At 45.0% G+C, this 18,533-nt stretch overlaps 1 protein-coding gene across 1 annotated transcript in view; it reads left to right on the top strand.

Moving 5' to 3' along the window:
- The window catches only part of LOC146019612 (carboxypeptidase O-like), a 43,848-nt gene extending 26,020 nt beyond the window's left edge, over positions 1–17,828 (top strand). Inside the window, exon 10 of the mRNA XM_083152121.1 lies at positions 17,433–17,828. Within this exon, the coding sequence (XP_083008247.1) occupies positions 17,433–17,728 (296 nt within the window). The 3' untranslated portion in view covers positions 17,729–17,828. The remainder of the gene's footprint in view (positions 1–17,432) is intronic.
- The last annotated feature ends 705 nt before the right edge of the window (positions 17,829–18,533 follow it).

An 18,533-nucleotide genomic window follows, 5' to 3' on the forward strand; every position in this document is an offset into this window, starting at 1 on the left:
TGTACCTAGTGTACATCAACATGTGCTCCCTAGTGGACGGGTCAGAGAGGAATAAATCATATTCAACGGCAAACATAAAAATATTGGCATAGGAGGGTGCCACAGAAGAACCCATGGCACACCCCCTATGCTGGGCATAGAACTTTCCGTCGAACAGAAAGTAATTCCGCGTCAGAGTCAGCTCCAGAAGGCTTAGGAATAGCTGATGATCGAACAGATCATTGTCCAGATTTTTAGACAGGAAGTCTTTCATGGCTCGAAGCCCCCCTTCATGGGGAATTGAAGTGTATAAACTACACACATCCATGCTGCAGAGCAAGGTTCCCGCTGGGATATCTGCAAGTTCTTGTAATTTAACCAAGAAGGAGGTCGTGTCCTTAAGGAATGTCGGTTGGCTGGGGAGTAGGGGTTGTAGGATACTGTCCAATAGTTGTGATGTAGGTTGTAGAAGAGAGTCTCTGGCAGAGACAATTGGTCTCCCTGGTGGTCTAGCAGGATCTTTATGCAATTTAGGCAGTGTATACAGGACTGGGACTTTGGGGTGTTGTACCCGGATCGCCTTTACCACTTTGGATGGGATTTTTCCCTCGCGATGTGCTTTATCAATAACATCGAATAGCTCCTTTTGATAGAGCGATGTGGGATCCCAAGGCAATCTACTGTACACATCCTTGTCCTGAAGCTGACGCTCAATTTCCATGCGATAGTCTTCGATGCGTTGTATAACAATCGCCCCGCCTTTGTCTGCCGGGCGAATAATAATAGATTCATCAGACTCTAAGGACTTCAGGGCAGTCAGCTCTCTTTTGGTCAGGTTCGGACGAATGGCGTGAGGCGTGGCTAAGTATCTTGTAATTGAATCGTCCATTAATCTTGAGAAGGTCCTTAATGACCCATTGGTGGACACAGGATCAAAATTAGATTTTGAATTTTGGCGAAGAAAAGGGGTGAAGATGGTATCAGGTAGTTGTATAGGGTTATGCTGGTAATACTCCTTGAGCCGCAGTTTCCTGGAAAATTTATGTAGGTTCAATTTCCAATTAAAGTCATTGTGCCGATTAGTGGGCACGAAACTGAGCCCTAAATTCAACACCCTCATCTCGTCTGCTGACAGAATTCTGTCGGAGAGGTTGAAGATCAGATCTTCAGCTTTGTCGCTGCCACCGACGCCGCTTTTCTGATCTCCCTGCCCTCTCTTATTTTGACCCCCTCGACGGGTGGCCGCGCGCCTTTGGCAGCCTTGCGACCTCCTAAAGGGACTGTACTTAGCCCACTCGCCTCGTCCGTCTCTGAGACAATAAAGTCACTGTCACTGCTAGAAAACTCGTTGCCGGACTGGGTACTTTTTTTATGCCAGGGTCTACGATTCCTATTAGTGGGACGATCATTCTGTGTGGGGTTGCCCCCATATAACCATCGGTAGACCCGATTGTCCTCGTAATCCTGTTCAACGGCCATTTTTTTGTTATTTTTAAATTTAATCAGGTCACGTTGGTAAGCTTCGCACTTATTTTCCAACTGTTGTATCCACTTCAAATTTTTCTCATGGCTCAAATCATCACTATAAACAGATTGGAAAGTTGAGATTTTTGACCTAGTAACCGTTAACTCACGGTTGGCCTCTTCGACCACAAGAATCATAAGATCGAAAGCACATTTATTTAAAATGGCGATCCATTTTCGAACAAACTCTGGGTTGGTACGCCCAATTGTCGGGGTGTTGCGAACCCTAAAGCCCCTCGGGATTTTATGCTCTTTAAAGTAATTCGCCAGGGAGATGCTATGCAATTTGAAATCAATCTCCCGTTTTTTTAACTTAAAAAGCTGATGGAATAGATCTTTCATATTGGGTGCAGAGTCTGGTAGGTCAGAGGATTCTTGGGCCAAAATATTCTCAATCTGGGCTTGTGAAAAACTGAAGGTCTCCCCTATAGGGGTAGACACCAGTCCTGTATTCAGATCTTGCTGTGATGATGAGCCATGAGCAGGATGGGAATCCATGGTGTGATAGAAGTGATGACAGAAAGTCTTCTCTGTAACCAAATACTACTTGACAATAAAGTCACAAATGATGGCGGTGCCGTGCAACTTAGTACAGCTCCCAAAACCAAAGGAGTGGAAAACTGAACCTGTAAACAAGAATCCACGATATGCCGGCACTCTCCGCAATAGAGCAAAAAGCAGGTGCCTTCCCGATGGTTGCATACAATTCCAGGGGGTGGGCGGCACTCAAATAAAACACTCAGCCAAACGGTAAATCAAAACTGTGTATTGCGCACCAAGCGCTTTCGGGAGTCACCCCGTCCTCAGGGTACAACTGACACAGGAGAGAAGCACTGAACAACATTACTTACTCACCTAAATACCCCCCGTCTGTCCATACAGGCACTCCCCCCGCCGCCGGGTCCCACTGTCCGTCAGAACGGAGGTGCGCGGACCTGCACTTCCGGGATCTCCATTCTCCACAGCCGGAAGTGACGCTCCTGCGTTCCAGCCGGGCTTGAATGCGTTCCACCTGTCCTACAGGTCCTATGCACTCCGATGACGTAGCGGCCCCTGGTGGTTGGAGGGCAGCACAGCCTGTTAGGACAAAAAACACTGTAAAATAGATATACATTCATAGTAAAACATCAATTACAATAATGAGCGGCGGAACACAAAGCGTACCCCCAGGTAGGCTCACCGCCACTCCTAGTTAGTACCTCTAGTCCCGCACCTCGCTCGTACAGTAAATTACAAACCTAACAAACAAACGTACAACATACAACAGAATAATGCAAAGTGCTTCAATAATATTAAACATGGACAATACCTAGATGTTTAACTAGCATATTACACAATATCAAAAATGACCTAAGACAAAGACATGCCGTGACAGGAAAAATATAAGGAAAACGCTGTCACCCAATGGTCATAACAAGAGACCGTCTCCTTGCTGTCCAGGGACAGACTACAATATTTTTATTTTTATTTTTTTAATTTTTCTCCCAGCCACTCTAAATTAGACTGTTCCAATTTATCTTTTCGTTAAGTCCTCCAGGACTAGTAGTGCCCAGCCGGACAATCCACTGTGATTCTTTCACTAAAAGGATTTTGGCTCGATCGCCTCCCCTCAGTGATACTGGCACATGGTCGATCATAAAATATCTTTCTATTAGAGATGTGCGGGCTCGGATTTCAGAGATCCGAGCCCCCACGGACATCATCATTCCGAGCCCGATTCCGAGCAGCGCTCGGAGATTCCCGCCTGACTCGGTCCGTCCGCGTGATTAGAACGTCATCTCCCGGCGTCGGATTTCGCGAGGCTTTATAAGCAGGATCAGGGCAAACTAAGGCTTTATTTGCTGGGGCTGTCTCCCTCAGTGCTGCTGTGTACTCTGTTCTCCTCTGCTTAGGAGAACAGTCTAACTGTGTACCTGCCTGTAGTACTACTGTCTCCTCTGTGCTGGGGCATACCTCTGGTGCTGTGCTGTGCCATTTATTATATATATAATTAATTAATTATATTAAATAAATATAGATATATATATAGTCCACTGGTGCTGTCTGCACTGAATCTGCCAGTGTGGTGGTCTGTGGTCTGGGGCTCACTGCCTAATAAATAATACTGCCGTATATCTAGTTACCTGTGTGGTCTGGGGCTCACTGCCTAATACTGCCGTATCTACCGTCTGGTCTGGGGCTCACTGCCTAATAAAATACTGCCGTATATCATTATCTACCTGTGTGGTCTGGGGCTCACTGCCTAATAAATAATTAAATACTGCCGTATATCTCTACCTTTGTGGTCTGGGGCTCACTGCCTAATAAATAATTAAATAGTAAATACTGCCGTATATCTCTACCTTTGTGGTCTGGGGCTCACTGCCCATACTGCCGTATCTACCGTCTGGTCTGGGGCTCACTGCCTAATAAATAATTAAATACTGCCGTATATCTCTACCTTTGTGGTCTGGGGCTCACTGCCTAATAAATAATTAAATACTGCCGTATATCTCTACCTTTGTGGTCTGGGGCTCACTGCCTAATAAATAATTAAATACTGCCGTATATATCTATACCTTTGTGGTCTGGGCCTCACTGCCTAATAAATAAAATACTGCCGTATATCTACCTGTGTGGTCTGGGGCTCACTGCCTAATAAATAATTAAATACTGCCGTATATCTCTACCTTTGTGGTTTGGGGCTCACTGCCTAATAAATAATTAAATACTGCCGTGTATCTCTACCTTTGTGGTTTGGGGCTCACTGCCTATACTACCGTATGTACCGTCTGGTCTGGGGCTCACTGCCTAATAAATAAAATACTGCCGTATATCTACCTGTGTGGTCTGGGGCTCACTGCCTAATATACTGCTGTATCTACTGTCTGGTCTGGGGCTCACTGCCTAATAAATACTGCCGTATATCTACCTGTGTGGTCTGGGGCTCACTGCCTAATAAATAATTAAATACTGCCGTATATCTCTACCTTTGTGGTTTGGGGCTCACTGCCTAATAAATAATTAAATACTGCCGTGTATCTCTACCTTTGTGGTTTGGGGCTCACTGCCTATACTACCGTATGTACCGTCTGGTCTGGGGCTCACTGCCTAATAAATAAAATACTGCCGTATATCTACCTGTGTGGTCTGGGGCTCACTGCCTAATATACTGCTGTATCTACTGTCTGGTCTGGGGCTCACTGCCTAATAAATACTGCCGTATATCTACCTGTGTGGTCTGGGGATCACTGCCTAATAAATACTGCCGTATATCTACCTTTGTGGTCTGGGGCTCTCTGCCTAATACTGCCGTACCTGTCTGGTCTGGGGCTCTCTGCCTAATACTGCCGTACCTGTGTGGTCTGTGGCTCACTGCCTAATACTGCCGTATCTACCGTCTGGTCTGGGGCTCACTGCCTAATAAATAAAATACTGCCGTATATCTACCTGTGTGGTCTGTGGCTCACTGCCTAATACTGCCGTATCTACTGTCTGGTCTGGGGCTCACTGCCTAATACTGCCGTACCTGTCTAGTCTGGGACTCTTTGCCTAATACTGCCGTACCTGTGTGGTCTGGGGCTCACTGCCTAATAAATAAAACACTGCCGTATATCTACCTGTGTGGTCTGTGGCTCACTGCCTAATGGCAGTATTAGGCAGTGAGCCACAGACCACACAGGTAGATATACGGCAGTGTTTTATTTATTAGGCAGTGAGCCCCAGACCACACAGGTACGGCAGTATTAGGCAGTGAGCCACAGACCACACAGGTACCGTCTGGTCTGGGGCTCACTGCCTAATACTGCCGTACCTGTGTGGTCTGTGGCTCACTGCCTAATACTGCCGTATCTACCGTCTGGTCTGGGGCTCACTGCTTAATACTGCCGTACCTGTGGGGTCTGTGGCTCACTGCCTAATACTGCCGTATCTACCGTCTGGTCTGGGGCTCACTGCCTAAAAAATAAAATACTGCCGTATATCTACCTTTGTGGTCTGGGGCTCTCTGCCTAATACTGCCGTACCTGTGTGGTCTGTGGCTCACTGCCTAATACTGCCGTACCTACCGTCTGGTCTGGGGCTCACTGCCTAATAAATAAAATACTGCCGTATATCTACCTTCGTGGTCTGGGGCTCTCTGCCTAATACTGCCGTACCTGTGTGGTCTGTGGCTCACTAACTAATACTGCTGTATCTACCATCTGGTCTGGGGCTCACTGCCTAAATACTGCCGTATATCATTATCTACCTGTCTGGTCTGGGGCTCTCTGCCTAATACTGCCGTACCTGTCTGGTGTGTGGCTCACTGCCTAATACTGCTGTATCTGTATAACTGCCTGCTGGTGCATACTCACTGACATATATTAATTGCACTCCAGTGGCGCTGTTCTGTGACATAACTCCACAGTAATAGTAGAGATCCAAAATATGGAGGTTAACAAACAAAGGAAAGATGAAGATGCACTTCCTCATAGTTCTGAGCTGCTGCCACTAGTCATGACATAGACGATGAAATGCCAACAACGTCGTCTGCCACGGCCGATGCCCAGTGTGAAAGCAGAGGGCATGTACAATCAAAACAAACTTCCGTAAAAGGAATAAAAATATGAAATGTAAATCATTGGAAGAGAAACTTAAACTTGGCAATATGCCATTTACGACATGGAGTGGCAAGGAACGGCTAAGGCCATGGCCTAACTTCATGACTAGTGGTGCAGCTTCAGATGACGAGGAAAGTCCTCCTCCTCCTCTCTCCCCGCCCAATAGGAAATTAAAGAGAGTCAGGCTGACACAGACTCAAAAAAGTCTGAAAAATTTTCAGAAAAAAAAAAGAAAAAAATTCAGAAAATAAATCTGGAAAAAACTCATCCTTCTAAAGACATATACCAAATCCCCACGGAGAGCCCTAGGGTGGCAGTGGTTGTGATGCCGGACCTTCCCATCACTGTACGTGAAGAGGTGGCTCCTTCCACCATTTGCAGTACGCCCTCTGCATATGCTGGAAGGATCACCCACAGTCTAGTTCCAGATTTTATTAGTGAAGGTGATGTTGTACACCAGGAGGAGGATATTGATGTAGCTGGCACTGAGGAGGAAGTTGTCGAGGAGGATGGAGACTTGGTTTGCTTAAATGACGCACCAGGGGGGAATGAGGCACCTGTGGGGGAAAAAGTTGTTGTCCATGGGATGAAAAAGCCCATCGTCATGCCTGGACAAAGGACCAATAAATCCACCTCTGCGGTCTGGAATTTTTTTTATCCGCATCCGGACGACAAAAGTATTGCCATTTGTAGCTTTTGTAAAACAGGGGTAAGGATCTTGCCTACCTAGGGACAACCTCCCTTCAACGTCACCTAAAGATGCGTCATGGTTCAGTGTTTAGTCCAGAAAGTGCGGCTAGCAGTCCAGCGACACCTAAATCACTTGGTCCTCCTTTTGGAGCCAAGTGCCTGAAAAGCACACCACCAACTCCCTCCTCCACAAATTCCTCCTCGATCCGGATAGGGGGGAGTCCTGCAGTCCATCTCACCTGCATGAATGACTCCATAGATTCCTCCGGAGGATCCTGCAGCACTACGCCTACTACTACTACTACTGCCGCCGCTGCTGCTGCTCCTGGAAGTCAGTCATCATCCCAGAGGGGAAGTCAGTCATCATCCCAGAGGGGAAGTCGTAAGACCGCTACGTTTTTCACTAAGCAATTGACCGTCCAACAGTCGTTTTCCATGAGGATGAAATACGACAGCAGTCATCCTATGGCAAAGCGGATAACTGCGGCCTTGACAGCTATGTTGGTGTTAGACGTGCGTCCAGTGTCCGCCATCAATGGAGTGGGATTTAAAACGGTTGATGCAGGTATTGTGTCCCCGGTACCAAATCCCGTCTAGATACCACTTCACTAGGCAGGCGATACCCGCGATGTACAGGAAGGTCAGAAAAAGTGTCCTCAGTGCCCTGAAAAATGCGGCTGTACCCACTGTACACTTAACTACAGACATGTGGACAAGTGGATCAGGGCAAACTAAGGACTATATGACTGTGACAGCCCACTGGGTAGATGCATCACCTTCCGCAGCAGCAGCAGCATCTCCTGCATGCCAGCTCCTTCTTAGGCAGGCTACGCTGTGTATCACCGGTTTCAAGAAGAGGCACAACGCCGACAACCTCTTAGAGAAACTGAGGGAAATCATCTCCCTGTGGCTTACCACCCTTGGACTCTCCTGGGGATTTGTGGTGTCGGACAATGCCAGTAACATTATGCGGGCATTAAACATGGGCAATTTCCAGCATGTGCCATGTTTTGCCCACACAATAAATTTGGTGGTGAAGCATTTCATAAAAATGACAGGAGTGTGCAGGAGATGCTTGCAGTGGCACGCAAAGTTTGGGGACACTTTCGGCATTCTGCCACTGCCTGCCGAAGGCTGGAGCGTGAGCAAAAACTCTACAACCTGTCCTGCCATCAGCTGAAACAAGAGGTGGTGACGCGCTGGAACTCCACCCTCTATATGCTGCAGAGGATGGAGGAGCAGCAAAAGGCCATTCAAGCCTACACAGCCACCTACGACATAGGCAGAGGAGCGGGGCTGCACCTGACTCAAGCGCAGTGGAGGCTGATTTCCGTGTTGTGCAAGGTTCTCCAGCCGTTTGAAGTAGCCACACGTGAAGTCAGTTCCGACACTGCCTGCATTAGTCAGGTGATTCCCCTGATCAAAAGACAGAGTTGGGTAGTCTTCCGCACAGGATTGGTAGTTATGTGTTTAGATATGAATGAAGGCCCCCTCTTATTGAAATAATTGATTGACACAAAATGATGTATCAGAATATAGAGAAAGAGAACGTGTGTCTTGTTTGTGGTGCACCAGAGAGAATTAATTAGAGTCAATAAAAATTAACCTTTAATTTATTTATTTAAAAAAACTGCGAAATATAAAACCAAAACACAAAAATTGACAAAGTGCAAAATAGTGCGTGTTAAAAACAGCACATGTGGGGACTTGCTTGTGTGTTTTAATGAGTCTCTTTAATGATATATTAGTTTGGTGTTAGCGTCTTTGGAAACAGTTTCTGTCACAAAGTGTGGGAAAAACCTCATATACACTTGTGGCTGTTTTATAAATACACTCCTAGCACTTGAAGTGAAAACTTATTCTTTATCTGTGTTGCCAAATCTCTTACTGTGTTGACACCTGTCTTTTTGTATCACTTGCCGCTGGTTGCTGATTTATCTGTGTGTCGACACTTTAATGTCGATGTAGTCTGAAATTTGAAATAAACTGGTTAGGGGCTTTAATTGCCTCCAATTACCTTTTCCTATTTCAATTTATCAGCTTTTTAGTATCCAAGCAGCTTGTAATAGGGTTAATTTATAACATGCAGGCAGGTATTATTTGCAGCCTAAATTGTCTTTGATGTGCAGACAATGTTGAACGTCTGAGCTGATATTGAAATGACCTGGTTTTGGGGTTTTAATTCCCTCTAATTACCTCTTTCCTATTTCAATCTATCAGCACTTAAGAGCTAAGCAGCGTGTTATAAAGACAATTGTAGTGATTGTGCAGGTACTTTGTTACTGCAAGGCTGGTTGATAATATAATGCCGTTAAGTTACAACATGTAAATAGGTACTAATTACAGCCTCAATTTGTCTTTAATCCCTATGAATCAAGCTGTCAGCGTGTGAAACAGCGCTGATTTGTGAATATTTATCTGATAATCACGCTGGTTACTGAGTGTTAACTTGACAGTGTGTCGACACTGTGGTGTAGACAATGTTAACCATTTGAGCTGATATTGAAATGACCTGGTTTTGGGGGCTTTAATTCCCTCCAATTACCTATTCTTATTTCAATCTATCAGCATTTAATAGCTAAGCAGCGTGTGATAGAGATAATTGTAGCGATTGTGCAGCTACATTTGTTACCGCAGGGTTGTCTGATAGTCACGCTGGTTGCTGAATGTTAATTTGACAGTGTGTCAACACTGTGGTGTAGACAATGTTAAACACTTGAGCTGATATTGAAAGAACTTGGTTTTAGGGGCTTTAATTCCCTCCAATTACCTATTCTTGTTTCAGGGGCTACTGTATGCTGAGAGATTGAAACAGGAATAGATAATTGGAGGGAATTAAAGCCCCTAAAACCAGGTCATTTCAATATCAGCTGAAGTGTTTAAACATTATCTACACCACAGTGTCGACACACTGTCAAATTAACATTCAGCAACCAGCGTGACTATCAGACAACCCTGCGGTAACAAATGTAGCTGCGTAATCGCTACAATTATCTCTATCACACGCTGCTGAACTACTAAATGCTGAAAGATTGAAACAAGAATAGGTAATTGGAGGGAATTAAAGCCCCTAAAACCAAGTTCTTTCAATATCAGCTCAAGTGTTTAACATTGTCTACACCACAGTGTTGACACACTGTCAAATTAACATTCAGCAACCAGCGTGACTATCAGACAACCCTGCGGTAACAAATGTAGCTGCACAATCGCTACAATTATCTCTATCACACGCTGCTTAGCTATTAAATGCTGATAGATTGAAATAAGAATAGGTAATTGGAGGGAATTAAAGCCCCCAAAACCAGGTCATTTCAATATCAATATCATTTCAAATGGTTAACATTGTCTACACCACAGTATCGACACACTGTCAAGTTAACACTCAGTAACCAGCGTGATTATCAGATAAATATTCACAAATCAGCGCTGTTTCACACGCTGACAGCTTGATTCATAGGGATTAAAGACAAATTGAGGCTGTAATTAGTACCTATTTACATGTTGTAACTTAACGGCATTATATTATCAACCAGCCTTGCAGTAACAAAGTACCTGCACAATCACTACAATTGTCTTTATAACACGCTGCTTAGCTCTTAAGTGCTGATAGATTGAAATAGGAAAGAGGTAATTAGAGGGAATTAAAACCCCAAAACCAGGTCATTTCAATATCAGCTCAGACGTTCAACATTGTCTGCACATCAAAGACAATTTAGGCTGCAAATAATACCTGCCTGCATGTTATAATTTAACCCTATTACAAGCTGCTTGGATACTAAAAAGCTGATAAATTGAAATAGGAAAAGGTAATTGGAGGCAATTAAAGCCCCTAACCAGTTTATTTCAAATTTCAGACTACATCGACATTAAAGTGTCGACACACAGATAAATCAGCAACCCGCGGCAAGTGATACAAAAAGACAGGTGTCAACACAGTAAGAGATTTGGCAACACAGATAAAGAATAAGTTTTCACTTCAAGTGCTAGGAGTGTATTTATAAAACAGCCACAAGTGTATATGAGGTTTTTCCCACACTTTGTGACAGAAACTGTTTCCAAAGACGCTAACACCAAACTAATATATCATTAAAGAGACTCATTAAAACACACAAGCAAGTCCCCACATGTGCTGTTTTTAACACGCACTATTTTGCACTTTGTCTGTCAATTTTTGTGTTTTGGTTTTATATTTCGCAGTTTTTTTAAATAAATAAATTAAAGGTTAATTTTTATTGACTCTAATTAATTCTCTCTGGTGCACCACAAACAAGACACACGTTCTCTTTCTCTATATTCTGATTCCCCTGATCAGGCTGTTACAAAAGCAGCTGGAGAAAGTGAAGGAGGAGCTAAAGCGGAGCGATTCCGCAAAGCATGTCGCTATTGTGGATGAAGCCCTCCATACGCTTTGCCAGGATACGAGGGTGATCAGTCTGTTAAAGTCAGAGGAATACATTTTGGCCACAGTGCTCGATCCTCGGTTTAAAGCGTATGTTGTGTCTCTGTTTCCGGCGGACACAAGTCTACAAAGGTGCAAAGACCTGCTGGTCAGGAGATTGTCATCTGAAGGGGACCGTGACACGGCATCAGCTCCTCCTTCATTTTCTCCCCCACCTGTGCCTGTGAGGAAACAGCTGCGATTTCCCACACAACCCGCTGGCGGGGATGCAGGGCAGGCAGGAGGGAGTTTGGACATCTGGTCCGGACTCAAGGACCTGCCAACGATTGCTGACATGTCTACTGTCGGTGCATTGGATGCTGTCAACATTGAAAAAATGGTGGATGATTACTTTGGTGACAGCATCCAAGTAGACATGTCAGACAGTCCTTACCTGTACTGGCAGGAAAAAAAGGCAGTTTGGAAACCCCTGTACAAACTGGCTCTATTTTACCTGAGTTGTCCCCCCTCCAGTGTGTACTCCGAAAGAGTATTCAGTGCAGCGGGGAACCTGGTCAGTGAGCGGCGAAGGAGGTTGCTACTGAAAAATGTTGAGAAAATGATGTTTATAAAAATGAATTATCACTTATTCAATGAAGACCAGGAATTGCCTCCAGAGATTATAACGGGACCTGTGATTGTGGAGTCCAGCGGGGACGAATTGATAATCTCTGAGAATGAGGAAGTACACACTGAAGGGGGCGAGGAATCAGAGGAGGAGGAGGAGGAGGAGGATGATGAGTGTTGATGACATCTTGTTGCTGTAGAGCCAGTTTATACAGGGAGATATTATGAATTGTTTTTTTGGTGTGGGGGACTGGTCTTTTAAATGCATACAACTGTTTGCATTCCACTTGATTGCTGCACCAATCGCCCACTGCTTGTTGCAGCTCTCACCCTGCATTAATTTGGGAGTCTGCCACTGCAGGCTTTTTTTTTGGAGCCTTGAAACTTTTAGGGATGCTGTACTAGCCGACACCTTTAGGTGGACTCTGGTCTGTCTTGTATCAAGCACAGTGGTCTCGTGTGCAAGAGATTGTTCTCTGTCCTCTTTTAGAATTGTGTCACCATCACCATCTTCATGGGTGAGAATGTGATCTCCCTGACCTGGGGGAGTCAGGGCTGGGGCAGGAAGGCTGCAATTACACTTCTTTTTGGGCGGCTAAACTTTTTTGTGGGCAGCTGCAATGAAACTTCTTTTTGGGCGGCTAAACTTTTTGGTGGGCGGCTGCAATGAAACTTCTTTTTGGGCGGCTAAACTGTTTTGTGGGCGGCTGCAATTACACTTCTTTTTGGGTGGCTAAACTTTTTTGTGGGCGGCTGCAATGAAACTTCTTTTTGGGCGGCTAAACTGTTTTGTGGGCGGCTGCAATTACACTTCTTTTTGGGCGCCTAAACTTTTTTATGGGCGGCTGCAATTACACTTCTTTTTGGGTGGCTAAACTTTTTTGTGGGCGGCTGCAATGAAACTTCTTTTTGGGCGACTAAACTGTTTTGTGGGCGGCTGCAATTACACTTTTTTTTGGGCGGCTAAACTTTTTTGTGGGCGGCTGCAATGAAACTTCTTTTTGGGCGGCTAAACTTTTTTGTGGGCGGCTGCAATGAAACTTCTTTTTGGGTGGCTAAACTGTTTTGTGGGCGGCTGCAATTACACTTCTTTTTGGGCGGCTAAACTTTTTTGTGGGCGGCTGCAATTACACTTCTTTTTGGGCGGCTAAACTTTTTTGTGGGCGGCTGCAATGAAACTTCTTTTTGGGCGGCTAAACTGTTTTGTGGCCAGCTGCAATTACACTTCTTTTTGGGCGGCTAAACTGTTTTGTGGGCGGCTGCAATTACACTTCTTTTTGGGCGGCTGCAATTAAACTTCTTTGGGGGCGGCTGCAATTACACTTCTTTTTGGGAGGCTGCAACTACACTTCTTTGTGGGCGGCTGCAATTACACTTCTTTGGGGGCGGCTGCAATTACACTTCTTTTTGGGCAGCTAAACTTTTTTGTGGGCAGCTGCAATTAAACTTCTTTGTGGGCGGCTGCGATTAAACTTCTTTGGGGGCACAGGGGCACTCCAGAGGCACAGGGGGTATCCTGTAGTGGGCTGCCACACATTTTTTTTAAATATGGCTATCCACAGGTTGTTCAGTCTGCCATTTGAGATTGGGATCTTTCACCACAGAGACAAACTGCACATCAGGGTCAGGATCAGGCAGGTTGTTAAACGGGGTTTCAACCATGAATCAATCACATCATAAAATTAATTAATAATCAATCAATCAGAATCAGAATCAAGCCAGGGGGTCTTGTTAAATATTAAACTGACCAAAACAGATACACACACAACTAGTACTGCCTCATCTATCTGTCTGGTCTGTGCCCACTGCTGAGAGGCAATTAAACTTCTTTGTGGGCGGCTGCAATTACACTTCTTTGTGGGCGGTTGCATATACACTTCTTTTGGGGCGGCTGCTTATACACTTCTTTGGGGGCGGCTGCAATTACACTTCTTTGGGGGCGGCTAAACTTTTTTGTGGGCGGCTGCAATTAAACTTCTTTGTGGGCGGCTGCAATTACACTTCTTTTTGGGCGCCTAAACTTTTTTGTGGGTGGCTGCAATTAAACTTCTTTGTGGGCAGCTGCAATTACACTTCTTTTTGGGCGGCTGCAATTACACTTCTTTGGGGTCGACTAAACTTTTTTGTGGGCGGCTGCAATACACTTCTTTTTGGGCGGCTAAACTTTTTTGTGGGCGGCTGCAATGAAACTTCTTTTTGGGCGGCTAAACTGTTTTGTGGGCAGCTGCAATGACACTTCTTTTTGGGTGGCTAAACTGTTTTGTGGGCGGCTGCAATTACACTTCTTTTTGGGCGGCTGCAATTAATCTTCTTTGGGGGCGGCTGCAATTACACTTCTTTTTGGGAGGCTGCAAGTACACTTCTTTTTGGGCGGCTAAACTTTTTTGTGGGCGGCTGCAATTAAACTTCTTTGTGGGCGGCTGCATGACCTGGCCGGGCATGTTGTGATCACAAATAGCAGCGCTGCGGGACGGGCAGTGCAGTGGCGGCTATTAGATTTTTAAAATACCTGTCAAATGACCGGCCGTTCTCTGATTGGCCGCTCTCTCAGCCAATTAGAGAACGGCCGGTCATTTGACAGGTATTTTGAAAATTGTATGTGAGCCTCCCGGGGAGCTGCCAGGTGACTCACAGGAGAATTGGGTCCGACTCGGCCTAATGTATGGGGGCCTTTAGTGAAAATAAAGGGAGCCTCCCGTATACACCCAGAGGAAAGAGCTCTTCCTTTAATACAAGCAAAACTGTAAAGCCAACACAAAGCATGCTAATTACAAATAGGAGTCCCTTACATACATAAACTAATAAGAACATCACTGACTTCTCATAAAATATAACTGTATTTAAAATTTACAATACATACACCAGCAATATATTTAAATGGTTTTCTTACATTAACAATCAGACAGTCAGGCAGACCTTACCCTTCCCCCACCTGCAGCCTTATATATATATATATATATATATATATATATATATATATATATATATATATATATATATATATATGCCATATAATATGTAAATCACCCCCCACCCATCTCTTATATACATATATGCCTGGCTATCCACCCACATCAATTATACATACATATACTTACATGCCTGCCTATCACCCTCCCACATTCATTACACCTACATGACTGTAATCCCTCACATCCATTATACATACAGTACATGACTATCAGCCCACCCCCCCACACACACACACATCCATTATACATATATATCTACCTATCACTAACCCACTGCACCGACACCCTTTATACACCTATCCCCCCTCACCTCTTACATACTGTAACTTACATTGAGCATGCTGAACTCTTTGGACCCCGTGCGGTCAGTGAATAGAGCCAGCCAGGCAGTTGAGGTAGCCGAGGGCTGAGCATCTTCCCCTTACCTGCATAGCGCAGGCACAGAACTGCCTGGGCGTGTGTAGAAGGTTGTAGGTTTCCCAGCTGGCCGCTGCAGGCTGAAAGGCAGCTGTCACCCTGCCTAGTCAATCAGCCTGCCCGGAGTCACTGGCCGGCAGCAGGAGGCGACGGGTAATAGCACTCTTGCTTCCTGTCAGAGCTCCCGTCCGACGGGTAATAGTACTATTGCTTCCTGTCAGAGCTCCCGGTCACCGCGGCGCTACTTCGTATCAACACGCTGGGGCCGGATTTTCGCGCATGTGCAGTAACCTGGCCGGGGGGAGGGTAAGCAACGCTGATTTATAGCGGCCCGCTGCGCTAATGGATCAAGTGGCCCGGGGGTCACATGGCACCCTGCCCCCCGGCTCAGCCCGCCACTGGATAGGGGTCTTATGAAATATTAAACTGACCAAAACAGATACACACTCTGCGCCATCGAGCAGGTGATCACTGACATGCCAGGTGCAACGGTCTTTAGCACCCTGAATGCCAAGTGTGGGTTTTGGCAGATCCCTCTGGACAGAGCCTCTTCCATGCATACTGCCTTCATGACCCCTATTGGGTGCTACGTCTTCCTACGCATTCCCTATGGCATCACCACGGGCAGCGAAGTTTTCCAGCGCTGCATGGAGCAACAGTTCGCTGGCTCTCCCTTTGACATCATCGCTGTCAGCATCCTTATCTGCACAGCCGGGTCCATCAGTTACTGCCACTGATGCAACCAATGCTAGTAATGGTTTACATTACATCTTCCATCTGCCACCTTAAAATTGATTAGCCCCCTCCCCTACACCCATTAGGCAATGATTTAAGAGACGACTGGTAATAATAAATGAATAATAATCACAAAATTAAACAATCAGATTACATTAATTAATCATAATAACACAATCAAGCCAGATAGGGGTCTTGTTGGATGTTAAAGTGATCAAAACAGTTACACACTTGCAGACAAACTCTGTGCTGCACAAAATGCCCACCGCTCCTTGGCTGCACATGGTAAACAGTGCATGATCAAGCCAGATAGATCTTTTTTGGGCCAATTTTTAAAACTGCCATCCTGTCTGCCGCTGCAGTGCCACTCTTACATGAGCCACGTGTTTGTGCCGCACACTTGTGTGGCTTAGCATAGTTATCCAGCTACCTCGGTGCAAAATTTTGCCCTAAAAACAATATTGTGAGGTGTTCAGAATACACTGGAAATGAGTGTAAATGAATGTTATTGAGGTTAATATAGCGTAGGAGCAAAAAACCCACCAAATTCTGCGATTTTAGCTGTTTTTATGCTTTTTTTAAACAAAAAAATCAGAACCCAAAACACTTAGGAGGTGTTTTGCCAAAACCCATTAGAACCCAAAACCTCAAGGTAATCAGAACCCAAAACCCGAAAAGTGGCCGGTGCACATCTCTAATGTATATATATATACATACATACATTCTTACATATATACGTTGAGCTTACTGTAGAAGAACCGGATGCCAGAGGGTTAAATCTGCCTGTCCTCTATCTGGCTCTCCGTGCAGCAGCAGCTTGTAGAGAGGGAGGGCTTGTAATCGGAGTGCAGGGGGAACGGGGAAGCGTTCCGTTTCGTGCTTAGTAGCAGGAAGTCAGGAACAGAAACACATAAAGTAGCAGGGAGACGCTGCAGTTACTACTGCCTGTGCGGACGGGCATGGGAGGGACAGAGCAGCTTCTGGCTGTGTAAGGCTTCCGGCGCCGCTGCCTGTAATACACACTGTGACAGGCGGCGCAGACCGGAAGCATCAGCAGGACAGAGTTAGAGAGGAGGGCGGCTCAGCCTCAGGCACTGTCGCGTAAGGGTGCTGCGGCGTCACATGACGCACTGCAGCACTCAGTGTGCATAAAATCGGCCCACAAGGCCATCGGCCCTTCTGGCATTTGCCAGAAGTGCCAGATGGCCAGTCCGGCCCTGAACTCCACCACCACTCTGCCACTCCAAGACACACTGCTCCCGCCCACCCATATAAGTAAATGTGGGGCCGGATTATTTTTATTAGGAAGACCAATCCCGGGATTGTGATTGGAAAATTGCCCTGGGATTGGCAATCCTAGATCAAAGTACTTAGATATCTGCATTTATTGGTCATAAATGTGATATGATCCTCATCTGAATCATGAGAATAGACATGCACAGTTGCAAACAATCGTTCCCCCGTTTGAATGCACAGATGACCGATTGAATCTGAATAACCCTTTGAGAATCTCTACTTTATTTGTTTCAGATTATACCTCTGGATCAGCGGCAGACTGGGCATCTGACCAGGACATCCGGTTCAGTTACACCTATGAGCTGAGAGACGAAGGGGACTTTGGCTTTGAGCTGCCAGAGGATCAGATTAAACCCTCTTGTGAGGAAACGTGGGTCTCCATGGTGTCATTGTTCGAGCACTTAAATGAGAAGTACCTTGAACCGCTTGAGGTTGAAGATGATAATGGTGGTGCAGCTGCTCTTGGTTCCCACTGGCTGCATATGATCCTTTCATTTTCTTTCTGTATATACTACGTTCTAGTACGCTGATTAGACAATCTGTACTGTGGGCCTAATATATAAATACAGAATACTGCAATTCTCCACTGCTGTTCAATAGATAAGTGATTAGTGTCTGAAACAATTAATTCATGTGGACAATAAGATCAAATATATTGATCATACACAAAATTCTGTGAAAATTTATATTCAAATGCCCAATGTCACAATAACTAGTGTCTGTGAATTGCTGTATGACATAAAAAAGAATTGCACTTTATTATATGGCGCTGTGTGTCAGTTCATTTATTGAAGAACACTCAGCAAGGTACTATAATTTGATTTTCCAGCTCGCTTTAGAAGTGTTATGACCTTTTGATGCAGTATCCAGCTTTTTTGTCAACTAGTTTCATCACACAGAACTAGTTTCATCATACACAACAGTGCAGTTCTGGGCTACGCACTATAAAAAGGACATCATAGAATTAGAAAAAACCCAAAGAAGAGCAACAAAGCTTATTAGGGGAATGGAGAATTTAAGCTATGAGGAAAGATTAAACAATTTGGGACTATTTACACTAGAGAAAACATGTTTAAGGTGGGGACATGCTCAACATGTATAAATATATTAGGGGCCAATATAAGGAACTGTCAAACACCCTTTTTTTTTTACTAGAAAGGAATCTAAGACGCGAGGGCACGAGTTTAGATTAGAAGAAAAAAGATTTTGTTCATTTAGAAGAAAAAAATTCTTTACAGTCAGAGCAGTCAAACTTTGGAACTCTGGGGCAGATGTATTAAGCCTAGCGAAGAGATAAACTAGAGATAAAGTGGAGAAAATGTGGAAGGAGATAAT

Source organism: Crinia signifera, chromosome 7, assembly GCF_055691185.1.
Source record: "Crinia signifera chromosome 7, ASM5569118v1, whole genome shotgun sequence".
Taxonomy (NCBI): Eukaryota; Metazoa; Chordata; class Amphibia; order Anura; family Myobatrachidae; genus Crinia; species Crinia signifera.